We start from the raw sequence: 16,962 nt of genomic DNA on the forward strand, positions 1-16,962 counted from the left end.
CCCCCAGGAGCCTGTTCACTGTGGATTCCTGGGCCACCACCAAGTCCAAATGCTGAAACTCTGGAGATGAGGCCTGGGAATCAGCAGTCCTAGAAAGGAGCCACTGAGCCATGGAACACGGTCATCTCCAACCCGACCTAAGCCCGCTGGTAGAAGATGGTGTAGGGGGACAGGTGGAGTGCAAGCAGGAAATGGACATCAGAGCACCCACAGCCCCCTGGGGTATGAAAGCCAGACGGCACGTATCCAGGGAACAGAGCTTTAATCGCATTCCCTATTACAGGGCTGCGGGAGGCAGTCAGGGAGGGCCCACCCCCTCCTTGGGAGGGTCGACAACACACCCAAGCTCACATCCTGGGGACCCCAGCCCCTTGCCCCCACCCCAGGGCCCGGCTGGAGTTGGAAGGTGGCACCGGCAGCTCCAGGCGAGGGCTGGTGTCTACTCCACCCCTTTCATGAACTCCAGGAACTCTGTGAAGAGAGGAGCAGGCCCAGGTCAGAGAAGGGGTCTGGCCAGGTGTGGGTAGCAGGGGCCCAGCACAGCAGCGCCCCCTCACCGTCATAGTCAATGCGACCATCATTGTTCTTGTCACCATCCTTCATGAGCTCCTCGATGTCATCTTCCGTGATGGTCTCGCCCGTAGCCTGAAGCATCACCTTCAGCTCGTCCAGGTCTATGTAGCCATCAGCATTTCTGGGTGGTGGGGGGGCAAGTGGAAAGGGGTGGGAGGGAGGGAGGAAGCGGACCTCAGAGCTCCTGGTGCAGGCTAGAGGAAGGGAAGAGGCAGCCCCAACCATGACCCCAGGAGGCAAGGCTGGGCTGCTGGGAAGAGGGACATCCCATTCTCCCACTGCCCAGAATGGGAGACTGAGGCCTTGAGGTCACAAGACTGTCCCCTTTCCCTGCCTCGGCTAGGGTCAGGGTCAGAGGTCCAGGGACACGCACTCACTTGTCAAACATGCGGAAGAGGTCCGACAGCTCCTCCTCAGACTTTCCCTTGCTGTCGTCCTTCATGCACCGGACCATCATGACTAGGAACTCATCGAAGTCCACTGTGCCGCTGCCTGCGAGGGGCGCGGCATGGCCGTCAGTGAGGGATGGCTAGAATGCTCTCAAAGCTGACCCCTGGTGTTGTCCCTGCCCACACCCTTATAGCAACACTATGAGATGAGTGCGGTTGTCATGCCCATTTCAAAGATGACATGACTGAGGCTCAGAGAGGCTAACGAGTTCCTTCAAGGGCACCGAGAAATGAGTGGCAGAGCCAGGACTCGGGTCCCAAGCAAACTAAGGCAGAGGCGGGTCTGGGGCCGCGGGGGCGGTGGGGGGGCAGGTAGGAGGGCTCACCGTCCTCATCCACCTCGTCAATCATCTCCTGCAGCTCCTCAGGTGTGGGGTTCTGGCCCAGCATCCTCATCACCTTGCCCAGCTCCTTGGTGCTAATGCAGCCATCTTCGGCGCCCAGCACGAAGATGTCAAAGGCTGCCTTGAATTCTGTGTCCAAAGGCAGGGGGAGAGGGAGGGGAGATGGTTGGGGGAGTTACAGGGTGTCCAGGGCTCAGAAGCCTGGACCCCAGAAGGCCAGACCTCTGGGGCTACCTGCCAATTGCCCATTTCCCTCCAAGACCTCTGAGGTCATAGTAAGAGGGACCCCAGCCTCTGGGGTCCTTATGCTCTCCCAGCCTGGCACCACTGTACCCCCACATGTGTTGGAGCACTCACCATTTTTCTGCTCTTCTGTCAGCTGTTCTACCTAGAGAGGAAAGGAGGTCTCAGGACTCAGATTCAGGACTTAGCTGCTGTTAAGGAAATCAACCCATTCCACAGATGGGGAAACTGAAGGCAGGAAGAGGCAGGGCATTCCCAGGTCACAGTCCTCACTCCTCCCTCCCTACCCGCCAAAGCCCTGAGGTGACCCAGCTGGCCTCACTGAGGCCGGGCTTAGGGCCAGGGTGACAGGTGGGTGCCCCCTCCAGGGCCAAGGTGACCCTGAGTAACAATAGTCAGTGACCACTCAAGTGCCCTTTTGGCCCCCCTGCTGAAATCCAAGCTGGGTGGCCTGAGGGACAGCTGTCCCTCATGTTGGGACAATAAAACCAGTGTGAGGATAGGCAAAGCCATCCACTGTAACCTGACCGGGATGGCCACTGGGCTATTTTTAACGGGGAACAAAGTTAAACCTGGTGATTGTTCTGGGGACTCTGGCATGCAGGGGGTGGGGCAGCGTTATCTGGCCCCCTGGCCTGCTGGTGCCTCAGGAGCCAAAATTAGTCCCCAGCCCCACCAGGCCTTGTATGGGCACAGGGTGGAGGGCTTCCCTCCCCCAGCTCCATGGACTCCTGCAGGATAGGCAGGGACAGCCCCAGAGCCAGCTGTAACTCTTCCTGCCTGGGAGTGGAACTGCACTCCCAGGGCTGAGGGAGGGGTTCCCTTGGGGACAGTTGTCTAGGCCGAATGTCCTTGGCTCTGGGGCAGGGGCAGGTCAGCAACACCCCCTACTCCTGGGAGGGACTAGTATCTGAAGCCCCTCAGTGACCCTAGGATGCTGCAGGGACTTGGGGTGACTACTCTCCAGCACTCACCCCTGGCTAAACCACTGAGCCCCAAGCCTGCTACGCCTGATGGCGGCTGCAGCCCCGGTTCTCTATTCCTTTTCCGCTGACTCTCCCCCATGCCCAGGGCTTCCCTGCCTACCTCAAACTTCTAAGCCCCTTCTCCAGCTCAGGATTCTGGCTCTCCAGCCCCCTCCTCAAGCTCCTGTCCCACCCTCCACAGCATCTGCAGCCTTCCGAAGAACTGGAGGTAGGTGGGGGATTATAAGTGTGAGAAGCAGAGTGTGAGGGGCAGGACTGGGGAGGGGGGACCGGGAGACAGCAGCAGATTAAGGGGGCAGCTGGGAGGAACAAAGAGATGGAAAGAGTGTGAGAAAGGCAAAGATCCAGAGACCATAGACACGAGTGAAGGGAGGTGTGACTAGAAGACAGTGACACAGACTACAGACACTTGGAGACAGGAGCAGACATGATGCTAAAAGCGGGGACTTCCTCCACCCACCTAAAAGCTCCTCTCCAGACCCTGAACCCCTGACTCCTTCCACACCCTGGAACTGGAATGCCCGATCCACCATCCCCTTGAAGGCCTGGGCTGAAAGTTGCATGGGCCCTCTCCTGGGTCCCCCACCACCTTCGTGGGATGACCTCGCCCCCCAACGTGAGTTGAGTGAGCCCCCAGTGGGCCCACCCACCCCAGCCCTGCCCAGCCCAGTCCCTCACCGCAGCCTTGTAGATGTCATCCATGCTGGCGGCTCACAGGGCAGGCTGCTGGGGTTGCCAGCCAGTCCTGGGCTTAAATAGCCCTGCCCCACCGCATTCCGGGCCAGCCCAGCCCACCACTGCGAGCAGTATCCTCCACCCCCTCCCCCAGCCCTGGTGATCTCAGGCTGGCCTGAGTCCCTGTGTCCTCTGCCCAGTGCAGGGAGCAGATGAAAGGCTGCAAGGACCACATCTTTTCCCCTCTGTCCTCCATGGCTCCCAGGGGACTCTCTGGAAAGGTTTCTTGAATGAATGAAAACTCGAGCCAAGGAAAGGACAGGTGCTGCAAAGTAGTGGGCCCCAGGCCAGGCCCTTAGACACACAGCAGCTCAGCTCCAATCAAGGAAGTGGGCAATATTATTTTCACTTTTCAGATGGGGAAACTGAGGCTCCTAGAGGGCTAGTGACTTGCTCAGGGTATGGCTGACTTGGCAGCCCCCGCCTTAAGCTAAACCTGTTGGGGAGGGGGGTAATGCTGGCCAGCAGTATGCAAGGAGAGGACCTGCCAGGAGAAGCCTCAAATGCCAAGCTCAGAGTATGTTGCTCTGTAACCATTGGAGAAAGAAGTCATTGACCCACCTTAGCACAGAGCTATCTGTAACCCTTCAGCCAGGGGTGTTAGAGCATCCATGCCCAAGACCTCTCATCTCCCCAGGGAGAGCAGTACTAGCTCTGAGTTTGGGTAAGTTGCATTTAGTCAATGAACACACCTACAGATGCCCCATCTGTGCTAGGCTCTTCCCCTCCAGCTCTGTTACTATCTCCCTCTTCGGGTTCCGGTCTTCCCCTGGCTTAGGGCTCCATCTCTGTGTCTGCCCTTCCCTATTCCAGCACTGTGGCTTCTGGGCCCAGGGCCAGCCTGTCCCCACCACCTTCTGAGCTCGGGCAGGACAGCATCTGGGGGTCTTGCACTCAACGGCCAGCACATACCGCTTCCTTCTACCCAAAGGCAGAGCCCTCTCTCTCGATAACCACAACAGCTCCCTGCCCTGAGCGCTGCGCCTTGCACGGATTAACCCCACATAATAGAGGAGGTCTCCAAGTCTCGGAGTGGTTAGGAACTGGCGCAGAGTTACTCTGTCCAGCTTGAGCTCTTAAGCACAGCTCATTTCATCTCGTTCAATCCTCTCGTGCCCTACAGGGAGAAAGCTGGAGAGCCAGGCCGGCGCGATTACTGCCCCTTTCTGGAGGGGAAACAGGCCGGATGGAGCAGTGACTTGCTTCGGGTAGCCCGGAAGGTGCGAGTTCTTCCGTCCTCCCTTCCCGGGCATCGAGTAACAATGCCCAGAGCTTCCCCGGCCCGGTGCCTCAGTTTCTCCGGGGCTGCGGAGAACGCCACAAGCTTCGCTCACAAATTACACAAGCACACAGGCCTCTGCGACCTGCGCACGCGCGCTGTCGGCGGCTGCTGCCAATTACGCGCGAGGGGCGGGGCGAGGGCGAGAGAGGCGGCGGGGCCAAGATGGCTGAGCGGCGCGCGGAGTGGGCGGGGGGGCGGTGGGGGCTAGGGGGCGGTGGGACGCTGACCCCGCCCCCTACTGCTGCCAGTCTGCGCCCGGCGGTGGCGGCTGCAGCAGCGGAGCCCGAAACATGGCGGCGGTGGCTCGCAGCTTCGGGCCGGAGCGAGAGGCCGAGCCGGTCAAGGAGGCGCGCGTTGTGGGCTCTGAGCTCGTGGACACGTATACGGTGTGCAGGGGGCGCGGGCGCCAGAACTGGGGGTGGCTGGAACCCTGAGTCCCAAGTCGGGGGGTACTGGGGGGATCCGGGCCCCGCCATCGCGGAGGAGGGGGTAGCGGGGGCCTCGATTTCGAGGAGGGTAATCTGGGGAACGGGTATGGGTTTCGCAGGTCCAGGAACAGGGGTCGGGGGTAGGTCCCAGGGAGGGAGCTTGGGGAAGGGGTGCGCTTTCAGAAATGAAGGCTAGCGTTGGGGAAGATCTGGGGATAAAGGGGGTCTGCAGAAGACGGGAGTCTAGATGAGGCGGAGGCCCTTCTAGATTCTCTAGGCCTGGAGGGGCGCCGGCCCGGGAGTACGTGACAGGGGGTCCGGGAGGGGGAGGGGTCTCTGATGGATGGTCGGGGAAAGGTTCGAGGCCCTGCAGGCCATGAAGAAGACGGAGCGGGGCCTTGATCTGGGGGATGGAGGCTGGGGTCGCAGTTGAGATTTGCTTTAAAAATGAGGGGCGATCTGGAGGCCCAAGGCTTTGGGAGTCAGGCAGAGACAGAATGGGGGAGGAATGGAGCCGTGACATGGGGAAACTGAGGTAGTCGCTCTAGGCTGAAAGTGTAAGACCCAGGAACCTCAGGGGTCTTCAGGGCTTTGGGCGGAGGGAGCCTGTTGGGGCAACAAGCCGCCCACACACTTCAAGGCTGTGGGGGAGGTGGAGAACAGAAAAGGGAGGTGGAGTTCCAGACTGTGATGGAGTTGGGAGGCTTTTCTGGATCTCGATGGAGTTGGTCGCCAGGCTTTTGGGTCTGGCAGGGACTAGCCTTGGGGTGGGGGCGTATTGAGCATCTCCCAGCCTCCTGTTCTTTGTTCCCTGAGGGTGGGGAGTGGGGGGGTGTGCTTTGGCCCTGCCTTCACCCCACCCCTTTGGCCCTCATCCTAACCCTCCTCCTGAGGGTCATTTCTCTGGCTCTTTTTCCTTTCCTGGGCGGCAGGAGGGGGGAGGGAAGCTGCCAGGCTGGGAAGGGGCTGGGGGCGGATCCTGGAGCAACAGGCCGGCGCTGGAGAAATGGCTGCGCTTCCTTGGAGGTTTCAGCTGATTTGATGATTTCTCCTCCCCCTTCCCTGCATGCTGCGGAGAGGGGCGGGACACTGGGACGGGATGGCGGGGGCTACCAGGTGAACCTTGAGGTTTCTGAGCTGATGGCTGGCAGGCCATCGCCCAAGAGCAGCATTCAGTGAGGACGTCATCTCTAAAAAGCTCTCCCTAGGGGCACCTGGGTGGCTCAGTGGGTTAAAGCCTCTGCCTTCGACTCAGGTCATGGTCCCCGGGTCTTGGGATCGAGCCCCGCATCGGGCTCTCTGCTCAGCAGGGGGCCTGCTTCCCTTCCTCTCTGTCTGCCTCTCTGCCTACCTGTGATCTCTGTCTGTCAAATAAATAAAATATTAAAAAAAAAAAAAAAACAACTCTATTTCGGAGGGCTGAGCCCCCCCTGCATGGGTATGGGGGACATGGTGATCCAGGTTGACCTGACGGTTTGTCTCCAAGTGTGCTGATTATTATTATATTATTAAGACACCTTTTGTTGAACTCTTGCTGCATGTCAGACCTTGTACAAGGCGTTTTGCCTGAATTACTTTATTCAGTTACTAATTCTATCAGATTTTTAAGATGTAGAAACTGAGGCTCAGAGAGAATTTAGGCTCCCAGTCACTTACATAAGCCAGCCAAGAAATGGCAGAATCAAATTTTAAACTCCCGTCTTCCTTGACTCCAAGGCCCATTCCCTTAACCCTGCTAAGCATTCTCCTGGTCTTGATGGTTCATCACTGCCCTTCCCCCCAAACTCTCGTCAGCTTCTTAGCGCTCTGACGCCTGGCTCAGCAGCAGAAATCCTAGCCAGGAACCAGCTGAAAGCGTTGCGAAGGGACTTGCTTCTAGGATATAGTCAGGGCACCTAGAGAGATAATAACAGCAGAAAAGCTAGTCCTGCCAGACCCCACCCTGTTCTGCCGCTCTTGGAGTGGGTGGCCTGGCCTGCAGCTCAGGCTGGAGGCTGGAAGTAAAAAACTAAAGAGATAGCTTGATAAGATGGTCACCTTTTTTGTTCCTCACTGTTGAATAGACCCCCGGATTGCTCCCAGCTGCCTGACAGCTGGTGCTAGGATCATGGCGGAAGCTGTGAGGGGTCCTGCTGTTGAGCAAGGGTCAGCTGCAGAGGCTAGCTGGCGAGGGCAGCCTGACTTAGGCCTGGGGGTTCCGGGTGGTCTGCTGCAATTGCCGAGGGGAGGACGGGGGTTTTCCTTGTGTCTGGCTGGGCGAGGACTTGTCGGTTTCCCCTTGTAGGTTTATATCATCCAGGTCACTGACGGCAGCCACGAATGGACAGTCAAGCACCGCTACAGCGATTTCTACGATCTACACGAAAAGGTAACTCTTGAGAACTAGGAGTCTGTGTCTCAGGCCTTGGGGGGCTTTTAGGCCACATTTCCATTTTGGCACACGTTAAATTGAGGGCCGAACCGGCTCCATGTCTGTAAGGGTCAGTTTCCCAGGTCGGGAGCGATTTAAACTTGCTCCACCTGACTACAGCTACTTCAGAGCCCCTACTTTAATATCTGGCCGTGATTCCATTTCTTTCCTTGGTTTTGGAGAGAACCGCCTTTCTCCGGGTCGTTTGCAGCATGAGTGCTTTAAAAACAGGTCACTGCCCTGATGGGCGTTCATTCTGGTTTGGAAAAGATGGGGGTTTTGAGGAGCCTTGAGGTATTTTCTTTCTCTGCAGGCTCCAGGTGGAGCTCCTCATCTGCATTTGTCCTGGTATGTCTAATACTAATTGAATCTGATGAGGCCAAATTCCAGATGTCCAGGTTGAATCACTGATTCTGATACTACTGCCAGAAGGGGCTGTGGGAGTTGTGTCGAGCACCTGTCATCAGGCAGCTTGTCTCGGATCCTGCACTGTCGCACACCCTCTGGGGCTGTGGTTGACCATGCTTCTCTTTTCTTACAGCTGGTTGCAGAAAAGAAAATTGATAAAAATCTGCTTCCGCCTAAAAAGATCATTGGGAAAAACTCGAGAAGCTTGGTGGAAAAGAGGGAGAAGGATCTGGAGGTCTACCTGCAGACACTCCTGGCCGCCTTCCCTGGCGTGGCCCCCAGCGTGCTGGCCCACTTCTTACATTTTCATCTCTACGTAAGTTCCTCTCTGGGTCTCTCCTGCTAGCCCACAACCACCAGGCTCGAGGCAGCAAACCAGCATGAGCCTCAGCTTTCAGGGGAGGCAGGCTGGAGTTGGACCCCGAGGTTAGAAGATGGGGAACATCACTCTGGTGGCATGTGGGCAGAAGCACTTTTATTGACAGATTTGCTTTGTATTAGACCATGGCCACAGAGAGGTTTTCCTTTACCACATGGCAGCCTGTGGGTATTTAAGCTAGTTTACCAAATGGACAGGGGTAGAGTAGAAACAGCTGTCAGAGCTGGTGTAGAGGAGGACAGTTTCATTGTTGGTTCACAGTGAGACCAAGGAATGAGCCTGTGTTGGCAAAATACGGCCATCGGAGGTCATCTTCAGAGCTGCTGAGGGTGGGTAGATAGACTCCACTGGGAGTGTGTTCCAGAGCGGCTCCAGATGGCTGGACAACTTTCATGGGCTGCTGGTAGCAGGATGAGTTGTCACAATTCATGGAGGGAAGTTCGACCGTGTGAAACCCAAACGTTGAAAACCGCTAACAGTTCGACTTCTGAGAAATTATTCTGGAGGGAAAGCAATCAGGCAAGTGTGAATAGGACATAGGTATGTTCCAGGATAGGAGCGGAATACCGAAGACAATCAGAAGTCCAATAGGAGAGGCACCTGGGTGGTGCATTTGGTTGGGCGACCCACTCTTAGTTTCAGCTCAGGTTAGTGAGCTTGTGGGATCGAGCCCCTCATTGGGCTCTGCACTCAGTGGGGAGTCTGCTTGGGATTCTCTCTCCCTCTCCCCCTTTGCTCCTCCCACCTCTCAGGCCCGTGCTTTCTCTCTCTCTCTCTCTCTCTCTCTGTCTCTCTTCCTCTCATATAAAAATGTTTTTAAAAAGTCCAGTAGGAGGCGTTTTTCAAAAAAATCAAGGGGTACCACCCTGTAACCAGATATTCTGCTAGAAAATGATGGTGCAGGGCCATCTGGGTGGCTCAGTGGGTTAAAGCCTCTGCCTTCGGTTCAGGTCATGGTCCCAGGGTCCTGGGATCAAGCCCCACATCAGGCTCTCTACTCAGCAGAGAGCCTGCTCCCCCCGCCCCACCCCCGCCTGCCTCTCTGCCTACTTGTGATCTCTGTCAAATAAATAAATAAAATCTTTAAAAAAAAAGAAAAAGAAAGAAAATGATGGTGCAGCTGTGGATTTGTTGACACAGGAAAATAAGTATGTTACTACAGGAAATAAGGGTGCCATAAAATGGATATGTAGGATACAGTCCTCTTTATTTGAAAAGAAATTAACATGAGTATATTTGCCTAGGAAAATTCTGAAAGATCATACATCACAGGACTAGGAGTATTAATCTCTGGGTGATAGATTTTTGGATAATTGACATGTTTTCTTTTTATGTGGTGAAGATACGAAGGAATCCACTCCATTTTTCAGGCTCACCTTTCAGGAAGGGACCTGTGGGTTGTGGTCTTAAAGGCTTAGATGCGTTTACGACACAACTTCCTTGAAATGCTTTAAGAGAAGACAGATGAACCTTTTTTGGAGTGCTAGACAGAGCCAGGAAATTTGGTGACGATGCTAGTGTTGGGTCACTAAGCTTGGAGGGGCTGTGGAAAATGGGTGGCATTTACAGATGGGCTGTATCTATATATATGTGCTTTGGATTTTATTCAGCGCGTACCAACAACTGTGTCGATGGCAGTTTCCTGTTGTAGACTTTTTTTTTTTTTTTTTCACATTTACTTTCCTTATGTGAGGAAAAATTTCCATTCCTTACGAGAGCATTTCAGATGCTTTACCGGTTAGTATTTTAGGAAATGCTGTTCTTTACGGAAGCTTTGGTTAGCCATTTAAGGATAAAACTTGATAAGCAGACCTTTGAAAGTGCACTTCGTGGCTAAAGACCTGGGTCTTTGAGGAGCGTGTTTGCCCTGCCCCCAGCACAGAAAGGCCTGGACTGCTCATTGGAGAGCCGTTTGCCTGAGGTGGGCCTGCATCGGCCGGCCCACATGTCTGAGGTTCTGTGTGGAGGCATATTTTACTGCTTGGAACGGTTTGGACATATTGAAATTACTGTTATCAGAAGGGCCCCTGGGTTATATAAATCCAAGGATTTTTGAGAACTACCTGACCCATCATGAAATTAAATCACAGTTTCTCAGCTGCAGCACAGTTGACTGTTAGGGGTGGATAATTGTCGCGAGGACTGTCCCATGCGTTGTTGAGCAGCATCTCTGGCCTCTTAGGTGCTGATAGCCACCCCAGGTTGTGACAGCCAGAATGGCCACACACATTGCCAAATATCCCCCTCGAGGGGCAAAATCTCACCTGAGAACCACTAGACCTTTAAATGAGTTTGAACCACTGGGGCCTGAAAGATTTGTCAGCCTTTTCTGTAGGCTGGGGGTTCTTAGGGAGTATTTCTGCCAGCCTTTGTCCCATCGGTGTCCTCTCTCAAATTATTCTTAACATGTTCCACTTCTTATGGGGCTGACAGGGTGGACGCAGGGAACCCTGGTTGTCAGGAGTGTGGGTTTTTTCTTTATTAAAATATAGTTTACATATCATAAAATTCACTTTTTTTTTTTAAAGTAGGTTGCCTTTTTTTCTTTAAAATATTTTACTTATTTGTCAGAGAGAGAGAGAGAGAGAAAGAGCACAAGCAGGGGGAACAGCAGCAGGAGAGGGAGAAGCAGGCTCTCTGATGAACAGAGAGCCCAACCTGGAGCTCAGTCCCAGGACTCCAGGATCATGACCTGAGCCAAAGGCAGATGCTTAACTGACTAAACCACCCAGGAGTCCCAGAATTCACTCTTATACAATATCCAATTCCTGGGGCACCTGGGTTGTTCAGTTGGTTAAGCAACTCTTGATTTCATGATCCTAGGGTCCTGAGATCCAACTCAGTGGGGACTCTGCTTCTCTCTCTCTGCCTCTCCCGCTGCCCCTCCCCCTGTTTGCACGTACACTCTCTCTTGCAAATAAATAGATCTCAAAAAAGAAAACAAAAAAAACCCCAAACATTTAAAGTACACAATTCCCTGCTTTTAGTGTATTCACAGAGTTGTGCAGCTATTACGACTAACTCCAGAACATTCAGCACTCTGAAGAGGAACGTTGTACCCATCAGCAATCACTAATGTACATTCTGTCCCCACAGATTTGCCTGTTCTGGACATTTCATAAAAATGGAAACATACAAATGTGGCCTTTGTGATGGGCTGCTTTCACTTAGCATGATGCTTTCAAGGTCCATTTGTACTTTGGTCCTTTTTGCCTGAGTCATATTCCGCCAATTACGACATTATCCATCAGTTGATGGATGTTTGGGCGGTTTCCACTTTTTGGCTAGTACAGATAATGCTGCTGTGGACATTCTTACGTAAGGTTTTGTGTGGACATAGGTTTTCCTTTCCGTTGGGTATGCCTAAGGAGTGGCATTGCTGGGTCATATGGTAACTTTAGCTTTTTGAAGAACTGCCAAATTTTTTTCCATAGTGGCAGCACCGTTTTACATTCCCATCAGCAGTGCGCAGGTTCTCTTCTCCCCACATCCTTGTCAGACATATTACTGCCCACTTTTTGGATAATCATCCTGGTGGGCATGAAGTGGTATCTATCGCGATTCCCATTTCCCTAACGAGGCTGAGCCTCTTCTCATGTGCTTATTTGTCATTTGCGTATCTTCATCGGAGACAGGTACTCAGATGTCCTCGGCACTTTAAAAAATTAGGTTACTTGTGTTTTTGTGGTTGAGTTACAGGTTTGTTTTTTTTTTTAAATTTTTTTATTATTTTATTTTTTTAAAGATTTTATTCATTTAACAGAGAGGGAGAGGTAGTGAGAGATGGAACACAAGCAAGGGGAGTGAGAGAGAGAGAAGTAGGCTTCCTGCCGAGCAGGGAACCCGATGTGGGGCTCAGTCCCAGCAACCCAGGGTCATGACCCAGCCAAAGGCAGATGCCTAACGACTGGGCCACCCAAGTGCCCCGAGTTACAGTTTTTTTTTTTTTTTTAAAATATATATTTTATTTATTTATTTGACAGAGATCACAGGTAGGCAGAGAGGCAGGCAGAGAGAGAGGGAACAGGCTCCCCGCTGAGCAGAGAGCCTGATGCGGGGCTCGATCCCAGGACCCTGGGACCATGACCTGAGCTGAAGGCAGAGGCATAACCTGCTGAGCCACCCAGGCACTCTAGTTGTTTGTTTTTTAATATATTCTGGATATTAGGCTGTTACCAGAAATGTGATATGCAAATGCTTTCTTCCATTGTGTGAATTATCTTTTTAGTTTCTTGATAGTGTCCTTTGAAATTCAAAAGTTTGAGATTTTGATGAACTTGGGTTCATCCATTTTTTTTTTTCCCTTTGGTCACTTGTGTTTTGGACGTTCTTAGAAACCACTGTCTAGTCCAAGGTTACAGAAATCCACAACCTGGTTTTCTTCTAGCTTTATAGCTTTAGTGCTTATATTTAGGTCTTTCATCCATGTTGAGTGAGTTTTTATTTATGGTGTGAGGTAAGGGGGTTCCAACTTCATTTTTTTGCGGTGTGGGTTTTGATGGTAAGGAAAGAAAGCAGCCCTTCTCTCCGATGCCAGCTCTGAGATGCGGCATGTAGGGGCCAGGACAGCCCTGTGTTGCTATGAGGGGGCACACCTCGGCACTGGGGCTGTTGCTGGGCTCTCTGTCTCTAGACAGCTGTGACTCAGCACTGCTGGAGGACTCTGTGACAGACCTCATCCCAGCACCCCATGAGCAGAGGTTTTCAAATTCAAAGAAATGGATCCCACAAAGGATTTCTAGCATACCATTTTGAGGCAGGATGTCAACCAGTGGCTCAGGAGGCAGGCTGTTTCCTGACCCTTTAAGCTTTTTTTTTTTTTTTTTTTTAAGAGCGTGCACAAGGGGCAGAGGGAGGGGGAGAGAGTGAATCTTAAGCAGGCTCCACGCTCTGCACCGAGCTTGATGTGGCCTCAGTCTCCTGGCCCCACAACCATAATGTGAACGGAAATCAAGAGCTGGCTGCTTAACCGATTGAGTCACCCGGGTGCCCCAAACTGTTACCGTCTTAACCTCAGCCTTACCATCCACCTGTGTTCTTTGTCTGAGCCGCAAAGTACTGAGGCTCTAAGTGCTGACAGATTTGCCTGCAGCTTATGGCCTTGGAACTCTCCAGTGAACTTGAGGCTTGAATCTTTCAATAGGCAATTTTTATTTTTACTTAAAGCCATATTGCACATAACATACCTGAGCCCTCCTAGAATGACTCAACACAGTCAGGAAATAAGAGTTACATGGGGTCCTGCCCTGCCTCTGCCCCTTCGCCTGTGTTTGTGAATCACACAGTGACGTGTGATTGAGTCCCTCGTCTGTGCCCCATTAACCAGGGCTCTGTGCGGGAGTGTGCGCCAGGCAGGAGCGTTGGGCTGGCCTGGGGTCATTCCTGGGCACAGGCACAGGCGTGGCAGGGTGTACTTGTCACAGGCTCTGTGTGTGTGGACACACACAGAGTGGTAGCCGCCGAGCTACACCCTAACCAGTTTGGGGCACGTGTGTGCCGCTCACACTGCCGTCCAAGAGTGCACCGCAGCTCGGGATCCTGGCAGGCGGCTGGCTGACGGGGCCATAGGATATTTGCGGATGCATAGTACTGGTTTTTTAAGTAGCCTAATTAATTAATTCTAAAGATTTTATTTATTTGACAGAGACACAATGAGAGATGGAACACAAGGGGAGTAGGAGAGGGAGAAGCAGGCCCCCCACCGAGCAGGGAGCCTGGTGTGGGGCCCGATCCCAGAACCCTGAGATCATGACTTGAGCCGAAGTCAGACACTTAACAACTGAGTCACCCAGGCGCACCATTGATTTGATTTTAATTGATTTTTTTTTTTGAGGTATAAAGAATGTCTTTTTTAAAAAACACATCTCAATTCAGACATTTGTGGCACCCCGAAGCACTTTAGGTCCCTTCTGCCTAGGTTGGGTGAGGTGTGTGGGAGTCACCTGTCCCCACGGGTGACTTCCTAGCAGAATCTGCAGTGACTTAGACCGGGGCGGGGATAGTGGGGAGTACCGACTCTGCACACCTTTGCTCTGCATGTCAGGCTGGCTTAACCAGAGTTCTGAGGAGGCCAACGAAGTGCTTCTCATAGAAGGCTTGTGCTCTAGAGTCAGGGGCCGCCGCATCCCTGTGTTCTCTCTGATAAAGTCTCCCCAGGTGGAGACGAGCCTGGCGAACAAAGTAGGTAGTGTTGCAAAAGTAGACCGTGTTACAGCAGCGTGTACTTCCTGTGCCCTTAGGAGTGGAGAGGAATCGTCACATAGTTTGCTTTTTAAGATGGCTCAGAAGTTAAAACAAAACAAAACAAAAAAAACCCTGCCTTCTGCTTAGCATAATCCCTTGGTCCTCGCTATCTTGCAGCTTTCTGTGCTCTCCAGAAATACCGGCCTTGTCCCCTTAGGGGATATTGAGCTCAGCTGCCCAAAGAAGTGTAACACTGTTAGGTGCAGATGGAGGGCAGGGAGCCCCTTCTGGAGGGAGACCTTCTGGGAGCCCTAGTGTCACTAGCATGGGCCCGAGAATTGCTGCTCAAGAGCCTGCCTCTTTTAGGGCTGACCTGGTGATGCTTAGGGCAGCGGGCTGCAAAGTGTTGGTTTAGACCCCAGCCACGGCACTTGAAACTGTTGGTAGAGAAACGAGCGTTTGGATCATTCCTGGCTCTTACTAATCTTCAGTTCTTCACTGCACTCAGGGAAACTGTCATTGAGTTTCAGTTGTTGAGCGAGACTGAAGTTGAACTTCAGCCTGAACAGGGAGCTTCTCTCCTCCCCGGCTGGAGCCCTGACGGCCCCTTTGCATCTGACCTTGGATCTTGCCAGACCCTGTGCTCATTAATGCTGGGGCCATGTTTGCTTATTTTTCCCTCCACTGGGCTTTTTGTCCACTGGTGATGTCAAAGTGGGGTTCTTCTCATACTATATGTAAACTGAATTTTGAGCAGTTTAGAGAAATAACCACATTTTTTTTTAAAGATTTTATTTATTTATTCGACAGACAGAGATCACAAGTAGGCAGAGAGGCAGGCAGAGAGAGAAGGAAGCAGGCTCCCCGCTGAGCAGAGAGCCCGATGCGGGGCTCGATCCCAGGTGCCCCAAATAACCACATTTTTAAAAGCTAGCATAAAGTATTAAAAGAAAAAATTTAGGGATGCCTGGGTGGCTCAGTGGGTTTAAGCCTCTGTCTTCAGCTCAGGTCATGATCTCAGGGTCCTGGGATCGAGCCCCGCATTGGGCTCTCTGCTCAGCAGGGAGCCTGCTTCCTCCTCTCTCTCTCTGCCTGCCTCTCTGCCTACTTGTGATCTCTGTCTGTCGAATAAATAAATAAAATCTTAAAAAAAAAAAAAAGAAAAAATTTAGAGGAATATTTTTATAATCTTGGGATGGGGGAAGAGCCCTAAAGTCACCAAGGAAAAGAATCACAGATTAAACAACTTTTATACAGATGAAGCCTTTCTGTGTGTCAGGAAAACCGCCACAAACAAAGGTAAAAAGACTGCAGGAGGGGGAGAAGATATTTGTGGCATATAAACAACCTTCGGCATATCCATCATGTATGAAAGATAAAAGGGAGACAAACAAACCACAAAGGAAAACAGGAAAAGGACACCCTGTCTCCCACAGCCTGGTGCCTGTTGAGTCCTGTCAACATGTGACTTGCACGTCCTCGTGGCAGAGATGTTCCCATGAGTCATGAAGGCAACGCGCGGCCTCCATCTGGGCCTGTTTACCAAGAGTCCTGTTGGCTGCCACTGGGCCATGCGTGAAAATTCTTACCTGCCTGACGTGGGGCTGGGGGCTCTGAGGTCCTGCCCTCCCCAGGATCACACACAGAAGTGCGAAGGCAGTTCCTCATGTACAGAGGGAACCTACAAGGCCAAGTGGCTTTGCGGCGCTCTGGCCTTGTAACATTGGCGAGTACAGCAGCTCCCCACCTCAGTCTGCTCGTCCGGGAAACGGAGTTCAAAATACCATCTTCTCACATGGGGCGTCGGGGCCACGGAGCGTGCCCAGCGCGGTTCAGGTCCCAGGACACCAGCTGTTAATACGGCCTTTCCTGCCTCTTGCTTAGGGCCCTGGGTTTGTTGTTGTAGGGCTTGAAGGATGAGCACAGGAAGAGAGCCTGAGCTCACTCTTTCTTCAGGCCCCTTTGGAACATGAAAGAAAGAAAGAGTCACTCTCAGAAGAAACAGGCCTTTTCTCTGTCACGCTGTCTCCCAGGGTGTTCTGGGGCCAGTCTTGGGAGCTGCCCGCTTCCCGGCTGACGGTCAGGACAGCCAGGCTTTGCCGGCCTCCCAGGCCTCCCGTGTTGGCCAGTACCTGTGTGTGCTGTCGCCGCCGTGATAGTCTGTTTCCCTTCTTCTTTTGAAGCGACATTCCACGTGTCCACAGGACTGGAAATACTGTTTCCCTTCCTAGGCACTTTGATTTATAGTTTACTCTCTCTTTTGTTGTGTGTTGTAAGCTCTGTTTTATAGCTTTCTGGAGAGGTGGCATTGCAGCAACAGAAGAGAGTAGCTAGCAGGGACTGTGTGAGTCCCAGCTACTAGGGACAGGGTCTCTTTCTAACTGTGGGTTGTTTCTCTGCAGGAGATAAATGGCATCACCGCAGCACTGGCTGAGGAGCTCTTTGAAAAAGGTATGTGGCCAGGAGTCCCTGAAACAGTGGGTGCCACTGGTCCAGCCCTGTCAGGCAGCCAGGGACCCGGAGTGGCCCAGAACTGCCAAGT

General features: G+C 52.7%; 2 protein-coding genes across 3 annotated transcripts in view; one reads left to right on the top strand and one right to left on the bottom strand.

The window, feature by feature from the left end:
* Positions 1 to 243: 243 nt before the first annotated feature.
* TNNC1 (troponin C1, slow skeletal and cardiac type) lies at positions 244 to 3,297 on the bottom strand. The gene is made up of 6 exons (XM_032868245.1): positions 3,274 to 3,297; positions 1,724 to 1,754; positions 1,349 to 1,495; positions 951 to 1,065; positions 558 to 694; positions 244 to 471 (listed from the first exon to the last, which is right to left on the bottom strand). The coding sequence occupies exons 1-6, from the start codon at positions 3,295 to 3,297 to the stop codon at positions 440 to 442; spliced, it is 486 nt and encodes a 161-aa protein (XP_032724136.1). The 3' UTR covers positions 244 to 439.
* A 1,474-nt stretch (positions 3,298 to 4,771) lies between these two features.
* Positions 4,772 to 16,962, top strand: part of NISCH (nischarin) — a 33,238-nt gene continuing 21,047 nt past the window's right edge. The window contains exons 1-4 of one of the 2 annotated variants that reach the window (XM_032868248.1): positions 4,772 to 4,998; positions 7,325 to 7,408; positions 7,992 to 8,174; positions 16,823 to 16,871. In XM_032868248.1, coding sequence (XP_032724139.1) covers positions 4,903 to 4,998; positions 7,325 to 7,408; positions 7,992 to 8,174; positions 16,823 to 16,871 — 412 coding nt within the window. In that variant the 5' untranslated portion in view covers positions 4,772 to 4,902. The remainder of the gene's footprint in view (positions 4,999 to 7,324; positions 7,409 to 7,991; positions 8,175 to 16,822; positions 16,872 to 16,962) is intronic. The other variant, XM_032868250.1, reaches the window with a different exon arrangement.

This window comes from Lontra canadensis, unplaced genomic scaffold (assembly GCF_010015895.1).
Source record: "Lontra canadensis isolate GAN:19392208 unplaced genomic scaffold, GSC_riverotter_1.0 scaffold35, whole genome shotgun sequence".
Lineage (NCBI taxonomy): Eukaryota > Metazoa > Chordata > Mammalia > Carnivora > Mustelidae > Lontra > Lontra canadensis.

What these genes read in the sequence shown, in the direction of transcription:
- TNNC1 (XM_032868245.1), bottom strand. Translation starts at nt 3,297, where the DNA reads ATGGATGACATCTACAAGGCTGCG. An exon ending in ATGACATCTACAAGGCTGCG is followed by an intron (nt 1,755 to 3,273) that starts GTGAGGGACTGG and finishes TTTCCTCTCTAG; the next exon opens with GTAGAACAGCTGACAGAAGA. An exon ending in TGACGAGGTGGATGAGGACG is followed by an intron (nt 1,066 to 1,348) that starts GTGAGCCCTCCT and finishes CGCCCCTCGCAG; the next exon opens with GCAGCGGCACAGTGGACTTC.